The sequence below is a fragment of the Dromaius novaehollandiae genome, chromosome 10, assembly GCF_036370855.1.
Source record: "Dromaius novaehollandiae isolate bDroNov1 chromosome 10, bDroNov1.hap1, whole genome shotgun sequence".
Classification (NCBI taxonomy): domain Eukaryota; kingdom Metazoa; phylum Chordata; class Aves; order Casuariiformes; family Dromaiidae; genus Dromaius; species Dromaius novaehollandiae.
This window is the reverse complement of record NC_088107.1, coordinates 12972122-12988314: the sequence shown is the minus strand read 5'-3', so window position 1 is coordinate 12988314 and position 16193 is coordinate 12972122. Positions and strand designations below refer to the sequence as shown.

The following is a 16193-nucleotide window of genomic DNA, read 5'->3' as shown; positions in this document are numbered from 1 at the left end:
TGTCCCCTGGGGCAGATCTTTTGGGGACCCACTGCCAACCCATTCCCCACTATAAAGTCAGTGTATTATCTGTCTTGTGTCTTGGATACACAGATGATGGATTTTGTCTAATTAAATTGTCAGATGACCACTGGAAAGACCTGGTGACAAAAGCATTTGCATCTTTAATTGCATGGCAACAACCCTTTTTTCTTATTACTAGTAGATAGTAGCTTAATGATGTATATTTAGACCTGCTGAGCCTTACTTATGTAGTCAAGTCAGGGAGGGAGTTTATTCACTCTGAGATGCTTCATCATACCTTAGATATTTTTCTAAGATGTTACAATCCAGAGTAGTCCTTCTTTCTGTCAGAATCACTATATTTAAGTAGCATTAACAGCCTCAGCCCTCTTGAACAGAATGTGAATTATGTTAGCAGCACGGTTCTTTTCAAAGGGTTGAATCTCTGTGGACTCTTTTTGGAAATGTATTTTTCTGACTCTCTCCCTTCGCTCCCACAGCAGACAAGGTAACTCCTTCAAAATCACTGTGATGTATAATACAAAGCCTTCTTAATAATATTTTACTGTATCATGCAGGGACCACGCAAGCTGTGTGTTAAGGAGATGAACAGTGGCATGGCAAAAAAGCAGGCCTGGCTTACAAAGAACAAAAGAAAAGCCTTTTATGCGGCAGTGGCAGCTGACAGCTTCAGAGATGGAGTCAAAAGTCTCCTTCAAGTAAGCTTTTTGTTTACAGAACACACCAAAGAGTGTTACATCAAAGAATCCCTCTATGTAAAGCATTATTGCTTACTTGTTAGGAAGTCCTACGTATAAATGCAAAATGTTATAAATAGAGAGGGGCATCCTGTGTGTACATATGTTTATATTACAGGTTATTTCATAAACAGACCTGGTTCTGGTCTGCAGAATTATCAAACAGGGCAGACAGGCTCTTGTTCATTTAGGAGAGAATCAATTTCTATAAAGAGAGGCACCTATAGGGCAACACATGAATGTCTGTGCAGCCAATACTTGGTACATTTCAAAATAAGTCTATTGCTTGATATTAAATAGTTCAGAATAATTTTGCATTAATTGAAAACTGAAAATATGTAATAAGCCTATGTTTTTGCAGCGAGAAGGTCATCTAAACAAAAATGTCAGCAGTATTTTTCTATTACTCTAAGGATACAGCAGATCGTTTCCAACAGTCCATTTAAAATGGCCTTAATGAAGGTCACACAGAGGCACTGTTTTCATATTTCCCATTTCCCCTCTCACACATACATGAATACTTAAATGTATATGTGCTGAGACAAAATGTGGAGAAAACTCCCATCCTTTGCACAAAATACACTGTTGAAAAGACATTAGTGCAAACTGAGATAGCAGGGAATCAACTAAAACACTCTGGGTAACAGTCACCTACTGGTAGCATACCAGGGCTCTTAGTCTGCTTGCTGAATGGACGGTACAACTGAGCAAGATGAAATATTGAGAAAGATCCCTTTGTTTTATCAAAGCCTGACATGGATACTTCAACCTTGCGTTTATGCATTGTCTCAGTAGGAGTTCCTTCTGATGTTTTTGAGAACTATCATAGTCTGATCATCTCTTCTTTTCCATTACTACTTAAACACTATCACTGGACCACAAATAGTTCCCTACCAGCAGATGAGAGGATCACCATCACTATAACATTCTAAAAATATTTATATTGTTTTGTAAAACATCTATTCATTTCAATATATACAGTGTGGGTGTATCAGCCCTACTAGGAAAAAATAAATAAAACAAGATTCCAATAGTTCTTATTCATTTTCTTTTTGCTAATAGTAAAAATTGGCAAATTGTGTAATAAATTGACAAGCTATGTACTTGTGGATCTCCTCCCCATGATTCCTAATGCATTGAATATTAAGGTCTCTATGAAAATAAGGTTGGCTGAATTCAGGTCCGATAACCCTTACCTTTTAGTTAAAGTTTTAGCATCCACACACAGTTTTGGATACAATCTAACATCTTGACAAACCATTTATTCTTTCTAAGTGTTATAAACTGTAATTTATCTTTAAAGTATGTTCAGCTAGTTTTGGATAATCTTTTGGAAAGAATACAATAAATAGAACAACGACCATTTCTAAAGCAAAGGCAAAAAGGTTATTCTTAAGAGGGTAACCATTCCACATTCTCTGCCTGTGTGTTTTAAGAGACTTCAGACAGTTCATCTGTGGAGTATTCCAAATCTGATAAAAGTTTTATGTTATTATGTTAGTATAAGCATACAAACAACACTTGAATTCTCTCTTGATTCCAATTTATTGAGCCATTTTAATGAAAGCATGTCAGAAGAAATGCAAATGAATGCTAATTTAGCAAAACTACATTTCTGTCATCTAAAAATCACTTATAGTTGGGCTGATTTAGAACTAATCTTTCCACTTTCTGCTTGGGTATGGGCATGAAGGACATTCATGAAATGCAATCTCATTGTAAGTGTCTCCAGAACATTACTTCGGTTATCTTTTGCCATTACTTCTCATTTACAGTAAGAGCATGTGTGCGCACCTTATCAAGCAGTGTTTTAATATTGTTAGGCCTCAGGCTTGGGGAGAATGAAACCAAATACGCTGGTGATTGGATTTAAGAAGGACTGGAGAAATGCTACAGCTACGCAAGTTGAGAACTATGTGGGCGTTATACAGTAAGTCACAGTTCAGCATAATCTTTTTTACTCCCTTTATACTAGATTATAGCATTTTGATACAGAATGTGATGTGTAGAAACTATGTAAGAAAACACCTAGAGATCTGGATTCACAAGTGCTAGCTCTGTAGCAGAAGTTTCTGCACATTAAAAATCCTCCTTGGCTTCACACATCTAGCAAGATGCGCTCAGCAAACATCTGGCACTGTCAGAGCTGAGGTGACTTCACAATGCTACATAAAAAAGTTTTGCAGAACTGTATTTTCCCATTTTTTGTAGGCTGAAGCACAGAGAAAAACAACCCTAATGTACATACATAGGGAATATGAGAACATCACGGAATTCTTCTTTTAAGCCAATAGGATAGAGGAAGAATCTTGCTTCAGATCTCATGTGTGCCTAAGGCTTAGCAGCTCTGTGGGTTGGGATTTAGCTAGAAAACAGTCATTTAGAAACAGGCTTCTCTCAGATTCTTGCTGAAAATTTGCCTGAAAGCTGCAGAACATTAAAGGAGAACAAACCAACCCCAGCTTTTTTATTTCCTCAGAGAAGGTAGAAATAATTACCTAATGGCAATCTACTACTTAAAGTGTTGTCATAAAAGGAAGATCCATTGCACCAATAGTCTATCTGTTCCCATGCCCAATGGCACCAATGACACCTCTTTTTATGGCAAAAGAAAGTTGGTAGAACTTTGCTTAATCCTCCCATAATTTTACCCAAAGCAGCCCTGTATATGGCTATAACACCTGCCACTGAGCACTAACACTTTTATTTATCTTCTCAAGTCAGCTTTCATTGATAAAAGGGATATCCTTTCACATCTGTCTGTCTCTCTTCTCCCCCCCCCCTTTCAGTGATGCATTTGATTTTGAGCTTGGCATGATTATCGTCAGAATTAGCCAAGGATTTGATATATCTCAGGTCCTCCAGGTTCAAGGTAAGTAGTGACCAACTAATGGCATTCTATTTAATATCCATACTGGTTGCATGCTTAGCTAACAAACTGGTTTTCCATCCTTGTTTCCAAACACATCAATTTAGTTAAGTCTCCCTTAGAGATTCTGCGGTCAAGGAAAAAAAACAAAGTGTCCAGAAGCTAGAAGTCAATATGCAACTATTTTTTACAATTAATGAAAGCAATATCAAAAATTTCAGGTACCGGCTGAAAGGTATAAATGAGATATAACACCAAAATGGTTAGCATAGACTACTTCCCTCTCAGGACAAGGAGGGCTCCAAATGATCTCTTAGAATCACAGTCTAGTATCTGGCATAGTTCCTAGACCTGTAACTTCTACAAGAACTCACCGCTTCTGCCCTGTAAGTTTGAACACTGCCCAAAATCCTTGCTGAAGCAGGATGCTCACTGGCGGTGGCTGAAGGAAGCCAAACTTCACAGAGTAAGAGGCTCTGCACTCCAAAAAACTCAAGTCCCAAAGCACTTCCAGCACAGGCATGGGCTAAAGCAGTAAAATCATGCACAGGTACAGTAACCAGTCACTCTGGACCATGTTTCCTCCCTGTTCCTGGAATACCTTCCTCACTCCGCCTACGTGAGATCTCTTGGACAGGTGGGAGTCAGGAATCTGCCACTTTCTGCACGACCTCTGTGGAATGCGGTGGCCCAGTAAGTTCCCACCCATGCAAAAATGTTGAAACCACAGAAAACATGAGTTCTCCTCCTCATCTCTTTGTTCATTTTTCCTCAGATTAGTGGTGAGTGTATTAGCAGGGAAGACAAAATCTTCCACCATAACATGACAGCTCAGGGAGATGTGCTATCCTGGCGAAAAGGCAGGGGAAAAGCATGCAGGTGACTGCGTCTAAACAAAGGGCTTCCGAGATCTACATACAACCTTTGCCTTTGTTTTTCCTTTTCCCCTTTAGGACACAAGTGTCTTGCCACTTTCCCAGGGACCCTGGGAAGGGAATGACTCCACATAAAACTCCATCAGAACAATTCTCAAGATTTTCAGTAGGATAATTTTCCCACTTCCCATTAAGCTGGAGCACTTGATGAGACAGATTCAACCTAAACCTGGAGATTACACCTAGTGTCCCATGTCCTCCCTTCCAGAGAGACTTTTTATGTTGTAAATGAATTGGATAAAATCTACAGACAAGGAACACAGGCAGTAATAAGAAAGAAGAATGGTGACTCTTTGCTGCCGCCTGCTGTAAATTCGCCTTCCAGTTCTCCCTGCAGCATCCCTGAGACACAGGCTGCTGTCAGGACTGCCAGGGAGAAAACCTGGAAAGAACGTAACTGCCTTACTCAACTAATTAAAATCAAAATTAACTCCCCATTAAATAAGATGGATTATAGGATGGGGCAACCCTCCAAAGCAAATCACCTTTAAGGATTAAAAGGCTTCAGAAACTCCTTTAAAAAAATAAGGGTAACTGAATACTTATCTGGCAGACTCCCTGGTAGCTTGATTTGCATGGAGAGCTATAGTGCAATACTGTAGGGATTTAAGAAAAAAATCCAAACTGATCTCTGCTTTTTTTCCCCTTGTTGGTACCTCAAGGAGAATTGCCTACCTCTTTGCATGCTATATAAGTCAGAAACTGACTGAAATGGGGAAGAGATCATTGTATTCTGTTACCTTTGCTTAAGAGAGAAACTGAAATTTTAGTTTTGAATAGCTATTAAGTTAGTGGCTATCACCATCTCTAATAATCAGAAGAACCTGGTTGTCAATCTGGATTCTAAGTAAAAGAAATGATAGTAATTGAGAGTGCCAACAGAGCTAATGTATAGCAGATGAGTTGTGTGTTTTTTTTTTAAAACACAATTTCCTAAATGTATTTACCTCACTCTTAGTCCATGTCTCACTCAAATAAAAATTTTCCTTTTCAATAAAGGTTTCAGCAGGCAAATGCCTATATCACACTAATTAGTATCTCGCCATAATATATTCCATAACAATATATGGTACCTTTTTCTCAGAAGCAGGCTAATATTGCCAAGATAGATTTGTTCATTTGTATTACTGAATTTACAGAATTGTTTAGCTAAATCTTATGTCTTTGCAGCAAATACTGAAAAACCACATTAAAACACATTAAAACAGTTCAGCATAGAAACTGATCATGTATTCAGCGTCCTTATATATTTCCGAGAATTTCAAAGACCAAAGAACAAGAAACAATAATCAAGAAAATCATGTCCTCTGTTCATAAATTAAGGTCTGGTACACTGCCAATGGCTGTATGTAGAGTAGACTTCACAAATTTCAAAGACAGCAGTAGGGGCTCTAAGGAAAGGACTCGATACATCAGCTTCTCACTTTAGGAAAGCAGCTTTCCTAAAGGGTTTTCATACTCTTGAAAATAAAAAAAAAAAATTACACAAGTAAAATCTGATGTAACTATAAAATACAGTAATTCTCCCACATCTGATCTGTCTGATTAAGAAAAGGGAAGTCCAAGAGCAGCTTACCAGCACTTTAGTATATGCCATTGCTGTGGCAGACCTGGGCACCCTAAATAAGAGCTTTGAGAGATAAATTCAGCTTCTTGCTGCCTACCAGCTTGCAACGAAAAAGCATTTAAAAGTTTTTCTCCCAACAGCTTTATGCTATGTACTAAGTGCCACAACAGCAATTACAACATCACCATTATTTCAATAACAGATTAAGTCTAAAATAGCAAGTGATGTGTCACCAGCTCCCTTACTTTCTTCCCAATATACAGAGGAATTAGAGAAGCTGGAGCAGGAGAGATTGGCACTAGAAGCTACCATTAAAGATAATGAATTTGAAGAAGGAAAACATGGTATCCGTGGATTCTTCAGAAAAACCAGCAAGTTCAATATCTCAAAACACGAAACAAAAAAGGGTAAGTACTGAAATGAGAACTCTCTCCCCTGATCCTTCAATTCATCATACTTTCATTGATATACAGTGACTCTAAAGCCAAAGCACCAGAGCCACACAGAAGCCTCTGGAACAGGAGCTAACCCTGTGCATACCTGCCTTAGTTGACCATGACTTTGTAATGCAGCATAGAGCGAGTGTCCTCTGCTGGTAGGAGACTCTACTTGGTACGACAAAACTATTTCTTCTCATTTGCTAGATGAGGTTCACAATCCTGCTTATTCTGAAAGTATTTGTCAAAAATAGCATGTGGTTATTAATGTTAGATGGACACAGAAAAAGTCTGGTTTTTTTATAGGGCATTTTCCATTTTTAAACAGAGGCCATTTTTCCCCTTTAAAGAAAGAAATCAGGAAGTATACACAACATTCAAGGAAGAAGCAATCTCACTTTACTTAACATTCACACACAAAAACAGTATCCAGCTGGAAACCAGGTAAAAGTGGTAATACAGCTCTAGGTTCTAAGCATGATTTCATAAAAAAATGCACAAATGAAGGTGGTAAAAGCACTAAAGTACACATACAGCACGCTAATATAGAACTAATATAACACATACAGAATAACTAATTAACACATAACCTAAACATATAGGCGATGTAATCAAAACTATACATCCCATATAGTAAAATGACATAGAAGTATACCCAGAATTAAAGGTCTCATTTCTCAATTGCTAGGCTGTAATGATAATGACCCACCTGAAGCCGCGTTGGTAGACAGACAAATATTTTCCGAATTTTCACCTGCAGAGACCATTACATCTAGCTGTGCACGCAACTCCCACAGGTATCAAGAAGATCTACAGACTGGAAACATAAATGTCATTATTCTTTACTTGGCAGACTTCAGTTCATTTTTGCAGGTTTCAGTAGAATATATTTTTATAACAAATACAACAAAAATGTGTACCCCTGCTTCAACTACCCTTTTCGATTTAGTTAGAAAGGCATAAAGGACATACATATTGCACACTTTGGCTCTATATATGAGATAGATTATATTAATAAATATCCCTGCCTCTCCATTTTGCTTATACATCCATCCTCCCCAGAGTTGTTGCATCATGCGGCATAGATGCTAGAACTGCAGAGGATAGCCAATAACTGTTTTAGATCTTGCCCACACCCCAGGAAGAGTGGAAAACTGAACAAAGCATTTTCAGAACCTAGTAGATCAGAGCAAAACCTCTAGAGAAGCCTGTCTGCTCCATTTTAAATGCTGCTCTGACACCGTCTCTTTGAAATCATTGAAAGAAAAGCAGTAATAAAGCCATATGCTTCAAAAGATGGAATGGAAGATGATACTGTTAGCACACAGGCAAGAATGTACATTTTAAAGCCAGCCAAGCAAACAGCAAAAAGCAAAGTATATTTTCAATTAACACAAAGACCCTCTCAAGAACAGGGCGGTGGCCATGTATGCTTATGTTTTCTGTCTTCTACTCCTAGCTCAACTTGTATTCTCACTGTATCTTGTTAGCTTTGCCCTCCGTAGCTGCACATTTTAGGGACTTCTGTATTTTACAATAGATAGATAAGCTTCTAAAGGACACAAACCTCAGTGGCCATTTTCTTCTAAAATCTATCAGACATTTCCTCACTGTTTTCTTATGCTTCAGTAGATTTTAGGTTAGTTAATAAGATCCAGAGAATAGATAATAAGATAACTCTTTTAAAGATACTTCAATTTAATGACACAGTATTACACAAGCTCAGGAGCTTTGGTTCCTGTTCAAATTGTTTGTACTGGTATACTAAAAGTCCACAGTATCTGTGCAGTAAGTTTTTGCAGATTTAGTATACAGAAAATATGTCAGAAACAAGTCAGGCCCTGCACCTTCAATATCTTGTTTAAAAGTATACCCAAAATAGTGGCCTTAAAGCAAACATTGACACACCTGCTGATTTTTAAACATGATGGTCAAATGAAAGCAAGCAGAAGCATGTGATAGCAATCAAAGAGGTATTTTCCTAGTTCCTCATGGGCAATCAGGTGACACACAAAATACCATGACACATTTCTAGGAGATTTTTTTTTGTTGTTTATGAAGGTATCAGCCAATTTGATTCCTGTAAGTAAATTTAACCATACATAGAACTGTTCACACATTTGAGGTTTCAATTAGTTCAATACAGTAAACAATGCCAGGTTATGAAAATTATCCATTGTATTTGAATGTTATACAAATAAACTCATAAACATATTGTTTGTTCCTAAGTAAGAGGCAAACTATAGTAAGAGTAGACAAAACTTCACTAGTCTTCTTTACTCCATTATTTTGTACCAAGGAATGTAATTTCTCCCCCTTCCCCTCCCCTAAATGAGTGAACAGGGGATTGGGGGGAATTCTCCTAAAGCTTTATTCTCCACCTGTCTCCCTGTTGCTTCACTTTTCAGTGATCCTTCACATTCTTATTTCTCATTGCAGAGAGCACCATTAACACAATACAGTCAATGCACATGGGTGAATTCAATCAGAAGCTGCTAGAAGCCAGCATTCAATTTAAAAAGAAGCAAGGAAAGGGTACAATTGATGTTTGGTGGCTGTTTGATGATGGAGGTAAGGAATTCAAGTAGAGAGAGATTTCTGTGTTATCAAACACAAAAATGTACTTGGGAACTTGCACAAAACCGCTGGCATTTAGATTATGTAGCTACCTTTCTGTCTGGCTTAAATATTTTAAGATAAACTTATGTCCAAGCTGCCAGTGTGAAGGATGGAGGTTTTTTGTTTTGTTTTTACCATACAGTGCACTAATTTGATCTCCCTACAATTTCGTATATTCTTCCAGGTCTAACAATCCTAATTCCTTACATTCTAACTATCAGGAAGAAGTGGAAAAGTTGCAAATTAAGGATCTTTACCGGAGGAAAAGTCAATAGGATTGAAGAAGAAAAACTCGTGTAAATATAACTATTTTCACTCACTGTTTAAAGAGTTTGAATTGATGTTGAATATAAGGCATTTATAGTAGAAAGCTGGGAATTCTCAGCACAACTGGCTTGTTGTACTGTGGACAGTATTAAAAAAACAAGGATGTACTTCACATAAAGGTGTTGAACACATGGCATGGCCCTCAAGGATCGGTGTAAATGGTGATTAGCATAGGAAGTTCATATCCAACAACTTTTCTCATTAACAACTCATATTCCCTTCTCTGAGAAGAATGTTCTGCAGTCTTTAATGAAAATATCATTAGTTTTATGGAATTTACACAAGACTGTCTAGTTAACAGTAAGAAAAACTGCACGTGAAGCTTCTCAGATGCACATACCATAGACAGATAGCCCATATAAATGTGATTAACCTGGGTAAACTTAAGACCAAGTTGATTTTACTTATCTTTTCTATCTTAATCATTGTTTGCCTTCAAGCAAAACAAAGGTGCTACTATAAGCTCATTATCATCATCACTATATATAGGACCTTTTCTTCCAAAGCACTTTACACACTAGAGGCATAGTCATTTCATCACCTGTGGAAACCCAGGCAGCTTGGAATGGAACTCAGGAACTGCTTAACAATGCAGCAAGTTAAAAACAACATATCTAATTAAAGTTCAGTGGAAAAAAGCCAAGATGGGTGCAAGGACAGGAATTAGAATTTAGCCAGTATCAGCAGGATTACAACACGGTACCTCATGAAGGCAGCTTTCCACAGGGAAGCTCTCGTGAACTTCTGCTTTCACATACGGCATAAATTTATCATTCCACAGGTCTCTCCACACTCTGTTGTGGTACAGACTGTGTAAGGATTACCCTGAAGTTCCCACATTTGGGTAGAAGAGATTTACAAGTGTTTGTACAAACCATTCTTACAGTTAAAAACAGCTGTGCAGCACCTCCAGGGGCTGAATGCAAGTGCTCTCTACTCCCATGCTGTCAGGCATCTGCCCACGCTTGGCTGTTCGGGACAGCAACCGCCTCCTGGATCTGGGCTTTGGACATAAGGCACTGAATTTCACCTAGAGAGAAAGCAAGAGGTTCTGACATCAAATGGGATTTGTTAACACACAGATCTTTATACATGCAGTTCCAGTATCCATAGACACTGCTTTTTCTACAAAACCCAAATTCTAATCCTGAGTGAACAGTGTTGTCAGTATAGTTGACAATGACCTAGTATGTCGCCAAGAAAAACAAATACATATATTTTAACTTGAACATTAGTTTTCCTCAGCAGAATATTCTATCCATCATACACAGCAGCCTCAGAAAGACAAATCCAGAGGGCAGTTAGCTATTCTGTTCCCTAGAGAGATCTAGTACAAGAACATCCAAGTACAATTCCATCCACTGTATTTGCCAATTCAGAAATAAAATTAATCTGGACTTTTGCTTATATGTAATTCCCCAATATTAAAACCTTCCCATAGAAGCTGAGACATTGCTCTTCTTGGTGTTCAAAACAGCTATTGTCCCAAAAGACTTCAAGGTTTATATAAACACCACATTCTTATTATAAAACAAAACCAAATATAAGTTCTCAGGTCATAAGCAAAAATGAATTTCTATTATGATCTGCTCCTAGGAAGTTTCTGACCTTTTCAAATTCCAAAGCTTATATACAAAAAAAAAGTTCCCAATCATACTTCAACCAAATGCAGAACTGACCTAACTCTCTGCAATCTGAGCACAAACACACACAAAACTCTAAAGCATTCCTCCTGGCAATTGCATAAGATCAAAACGTAAAAAATAAAAACAAAAAACTGCACACACATAAAAGTGAACCAGTATAAATTCAGAGGTGAAAAAAATAGTTGTATATTACACATGAACTTTCTGGATCAAATTTTCACCAATGCATACACTATCGGTGTTGTACGTACTCCATGCAGAGAATCTGTGTAACAACAGAATAACAGAAACCTTCATTAATTATTGGGGAGTCCTGTCCTACAGTGTTTTAATACATTCCTTTATATTTCAAGCCTTTGCAAATATTTGATCAAAGTACCTTTTCTTCCTAAAATGTAAACATCGTTCCCTCTGTCAAATTTTTATTTCTATTTTTTGTGATTTTTACTGATCCTCAGTTAAATGAGTTATACTGCAGCAATCATACCAAGCAGGTTGTCTAATTGGAAACTGAAACACTAAAGCATTTAAAGTAATTTGTTGTATAGTTAATGACACAATTGCATTTGGTATCTTAACTCATTTATGAGCGCTCTTTGATTCAAGGCACTCAAAAATATAGTAATGAAATGTTATCTCTTGTTTTCAGGATGGCTTCACTTCTAAGTAAATTCAGAATAAAATTTGCTGACATTAATATTGTTTGTGATATCAATATGAAGCCCAGCAAAGAGAGGTAAGAAACATTATCAAAATCCATCATTTAGCAGCAGCCCTTTATCAGGAGTTTGTTTCTTTTATGTTGATCATAAAAAATATCAAAGGATAATAATAGAGTGATTTTATTGCAATTATTTTCCAAGATCTAGAGCGGGGAAAAAATGTTTTAAAAATCACAATTCAAAGGGTCAGAACTATAGGCAGCCTTTTTCTTTATGTTGTAGTGATAAGATTTAATTTTCATACAAAGACTAATTAGACACCATAGTTAGGAGTCACTGAATTTTATGGCCATCATTATATGATGGCTTTTAATATCCATTTAGGTTGCAATAGCCTCCATTTCACCATATTGTTCAGCCACAGTTCTTTCATACACCTACTCTCTCAGCTGACTTGGTCTTCTGGCTTTTATCATGCCAAGCATTCAGAAACTTAACATTCTTCAGGCCAAATGCATGCATACTCCTCTTTCCCATGAAGGCAGTGTTATAGCACTCTCCCATCACTCAAATATAATGAAGGTTCAACTGCATATTTTTAAAAGTTAACTTATTTACAGAATAAATGCTCTTAGGCAATGGTGAGGAAGTTGGTAACGGTACTTAGCTTCATCTCCAAGCATATTAGATATTTTCAGATCCATGCCACTATTAAACATTTTGCTCTTCACAGCATATTAAAAACAATCTGGCCTTCACAGTTTCCTCCTTGTTTTTTAGGCTTGTATTTTGACACTTTAGATAATGATATCTTCCACACACATGGTACAGAAGGCCCTTGTTTCAAAATCTATCGTAGAGAAAGCCAGTGTGGCAGGCAAATGCACCTTCTCTCTTTTGCTATCATGAGTGAGGAACGTTCCCTTATCTCTGGATTTCTACTTCTGTGCAATGTAGGCACTGCACATCATCCAAAGTCTTCAAGACTATCTGGTTTCAAAAGCACAGTTTTATAGAAATAGACTATTTCTTCTGCTTTATTTACAGAAAAGTATACAGTACTTTGATCAGTGAGCAACTGAATCCTAATGCAATTCACAGTATCACTCTTGGTCTTAAAGATCTGCTGAAAACATTCTCATTTTGCTATATGCTCTTCCATCCCATCCCCTACTCCTCCCCATTCAACACCTGCAGATATCGTAGTCAAAGGGCACCCCCCAGCCTTTCTTCTGCATGCCGGTGCAACCTCAGGCTACTCTCCCAGTCCCACTGGGGCTCTATTCCCTCGCCTGTAACTTTGTAAAACCAGTAATAGGTTCACTAGTGTTTCTACAATGCATTGGAGATTTTTAGCTAGGAGATGCAATTTAAAACATATAAATATTTTATTACTAGATACCTACAAATAGCTAAAGTCCACTTTTTCATTAGTCCACTTTTGATTCCTCAATATTTTGTTTTCAATTAAACAAAGAGCTGTGCAGAATATGATTTCTTCTTTTTTCCAGTACTAAGCAATTATTTTACAATGCAAAAAGCTGAAAGAAACACACATGCATTAAAAATCAGAACAGAGTTTGTATTTGGCATTAACATAAAAAATACATTTGCCACATCAGCACTGTCAGAACAAGTGAATTGACCAGACACTTGCTAGACCACGGTGCTTCTCTCCCAGCTGGCATCCGTTTATTTCACTAGGGAGATTATCACTATTTTGCATATGGAAACAGGCACTAAGGATGTGAAAAAGCTGTCAACTTAGCAATAGCAGTGTAAAAGGCTGTATGTCACAGACTTTAACCCTGCTCTTGACTTGCTGGCCATATAGCAAAGTTAGACCAGTGCCCAGGCCTCCCATTTCCCTTCACAGTGAGGCCTATCAATACAAAGAGCTAAAAGCAGCACACGTGCATTGACACAAAAGAGAAGCCCTGAGGTCTCTGTGGCATGGTGGAAATCTCAGCGAAGGGACAAGCAGGGAAGCGAGGAAGCACAATGAGCTCTTCTGGGTGGTGTCAGTCAAAGCCTTAAGAATTAACCCAAAACTTACAGAGAAAATCTGTGGAAGAGTTGAGAATGAACACCCATCTGAGCCAAAACTAGGGGTAAAAAGAAAAAAAAACAAAAACAAAAAACCTGCACCACTTCTCTCAACCCCTTGCTATGGGAGATATATTTTGCCTGTTTCTCTACTTCATTAAAACCGTAACAGTAACACTGCATGGGTCAAGTCTTTGCTTGAGTTAACGCTAAAACAATTTGAATAACAACTCAGTATTTATGAGGAATCCCATATTCACTATTAATGTTAGTAACCAATATATTGCATTTTGGAGTTACTATAGAACTCATTTCAGTATCTATGCTACAACCAGGAAAATGCAACAAATTCCCCTCAACTATAATAGGCCAAATGCTGTCTTTATCCTCAAGTAACCTCAGCATATTAAAGTGGCAGACATAACTTAGGGCACAATGTAGCTCAGAACAGTTAAAGATTTTGCATGTTTTTCAGTTACAGTTCTGTAGTCAACAGGGCCTGTCCTACACAGACTATCTATGAAATAGTAAGTTAGTATCCTGCAGTAAGGCCTCCTTCCTAATTGCTGTTTCAGCTGGAAATTCTTTGAAGAGATGATTGAACCATATCGCCTCCATGAAAGCTGCAAAGATACAACAACTGCTGAGAAATTAAAGCGAGAGACTCCATGGAAAATTACAGATGCAGAGCTGGAAGCATTCAAGGAGAAGGTAAAGCCTTGCCTAGCTTTTTACACTCGTACCTTTTCTTATGATGTAGACTACATGTTTGAAGCAATTAGTAAGAAAATGTGAAATGCCAGATACAGAATTAGAAATACATGACGTGTATGAATCTACTTTTCATATTCAGACACTGGATTTTTATTGTCAGCGCTCCAGAGGTGTAGTACGATTGCATTATTCAGCACTGTGTAAGACCTCACTTGGAGCGCTCTATAGGCACGTTTACAGGGCGTTTTCCAGACTGACAAGAACAAGCTCAGCCCACATTCGGAGTCAGCCAGATTAAAGCCAGCTCTAAACCAGAAGCCACAAAGTACTGTGCTGAGCCTGAGCTAGTAAGCTCTGCTCTATTAAATTGCTTCATTGTTTTAGAGCTTGAAACCTTTAAAAGGGCGGGGTAGACATATCCATCCATGCACCTCTGAACAATTTCTTATGCAATAATACACACACACTGGGAAAACACTACAGGATTGCTAAATGGAGCAAAATAATGGAGGATTTTAGCTGTAAGGGCAAGCTCAAGAGCTTGGGTCTGCATTTCAAGATAAAAATCTAATTTCGTTATCTAAAAGTGCAAGTGCAGTTCCAGCATTCACTACTCTGGGAAATTTAGAGCTGAATCCAGACCCTACGACTGGCTCTCTGAATTTATCCAAAGCAGAGATTTAACACAGATTCTTACTTCAAAGGCAGAGCTAAGTCCAAACCTGCCTACAATGTAAAAGCTCTACCTGCAGGTCAGAGGCACTCCGAGGTTGGTGTTGCCTGATCCACATGCTGAATTAGAGCCTGGGTTTCTCTTTAATTTTGTTGGACTGTACCTTTTCAGCAGAGCTGCGAAGGCTTCATCAGGCCAGTACTGACAGAATACTGAGAACCATCCCCACAGTGCCACCCTGAAGGGACAAGTTGTCCTGCAACTCTCAGAGAATTAATCTAGAGATCTAATTTATGGTTCCTGTTGGATTAACCTGAGTGTAGTGAGAGTGTGGTTATCTCCACTTTATGGTGCTGGTAACCTCCTCAGCACAGCAAGGATTGTGAGTCAGAGCTCTGAGCCGCCAGAGGTCACAGCCTGCCATATTAACATAAGCTGAAATCAATGGTGATTTGAGATAACACACTATACCACAGACTGCAGCAGCTGCGAAGCAGAGTGACTGCTCACTATATTACCCTTTCTATAGATTTGATAACCAACAGAAAGTTAGGGTGGACAGCTGTAGGCAGACAACTTTTAAAGCACTCTCAGCATAAATAATCGAAATCTGAGAATCAGAGCCCTTATAATATCCCAGCATAAAAGACGATGGGAATATACTCCCAGACACACACCCACGTACAAAAACAGTGAAGATGCAACAAGAAAGAAAACAAAAACATTAAGCTTGGTCTTGTCCACATCAATAACTGAAGAAGCAGGGGGAGGAAAACACACAAACAACAAAAACGACAACAACCTACACTGAAAGCAGTCAGCAATATGAAAATGCCAAGTCTTTCTAGAAAAGAAGACCAGCAAAAAAAATTTTCGATTACGTGCCTGGAAAGGCACGTCCCTCATTTTCAGTGCTAAGTCATTTCTGGGAACTTTA

At 38.1% G+C, this 16193-nt stretch overlaps 1 protein-coding gene and 1 long non-coding RNA gene across 13 annotated transcripts in view; one reads left to right on the top strand and one right to left on the bottom strand.

Moving 5' to 3' along the window:
- LOC112981426 (uncharacterized) overlaps positions 1-14449 on the bottom strand; it is a 57854-nt gene extending 43405 nt beyond the window's left edge. For 7 of the 8 annotated variants that reach the window (XR_010390756.1, XR_010390754.1, XR_003258706.2 and 4 more), the window contains exons 1-4: positions 13230-14449; positions 10400-10545; positions 7279-7386; positions 6673-6800 (exon numbers count right to left, since the gene is read on the bottom strand). This is a non-coding gene — a long non-coding RNA (uncharacterized LOC112981426). Of the gene's footprint in view, positions 1-6672; positions 6801-7278; positions 7387-10218; positions 10307-10399; positions 10546-13229 lie in introns of those variants that run through there. The other variant, XR_003258708.2, reaches the window with a different exon arrangement.
- SLC12A1 (solute carrier family 12 member 1) overlaps positions 1-16193 on the top strand; it is a 55079-nt gene that overhangs the window by 35847 nt on the left and 3039 nt on the right. For all 5 annotated transcript variants that reach the window (XM_026097057.2, XM_026097056.2, XM_026097055.2 and 2 more), the window contains 8 exons: positions 582-722; positions 2585-2691; positions 3551-3633; positions 6396-6539; positions 9009-9140; positions 9373-9484; positions 11811-11897; positions 14445-14580. In XM_026097057.2, the coding sequence (XP_025952842.2) occupies positions 582-722; positions 2585-2691; positions 3551-3633; positions 6396-6539; positions 9009-9140; positions 9373-9484; positions 11811-11897; positions 14445-14580 (942 nt within the window). The remainder of the gene's footprint in view (positions 1-581; positions 723-2584; positions 2692-3550; positions 3634-6395; positions 6540-9008; positions 9141-9372; positions 9485-11810; positions 11898-14444; positions 14581-16193) is intronic.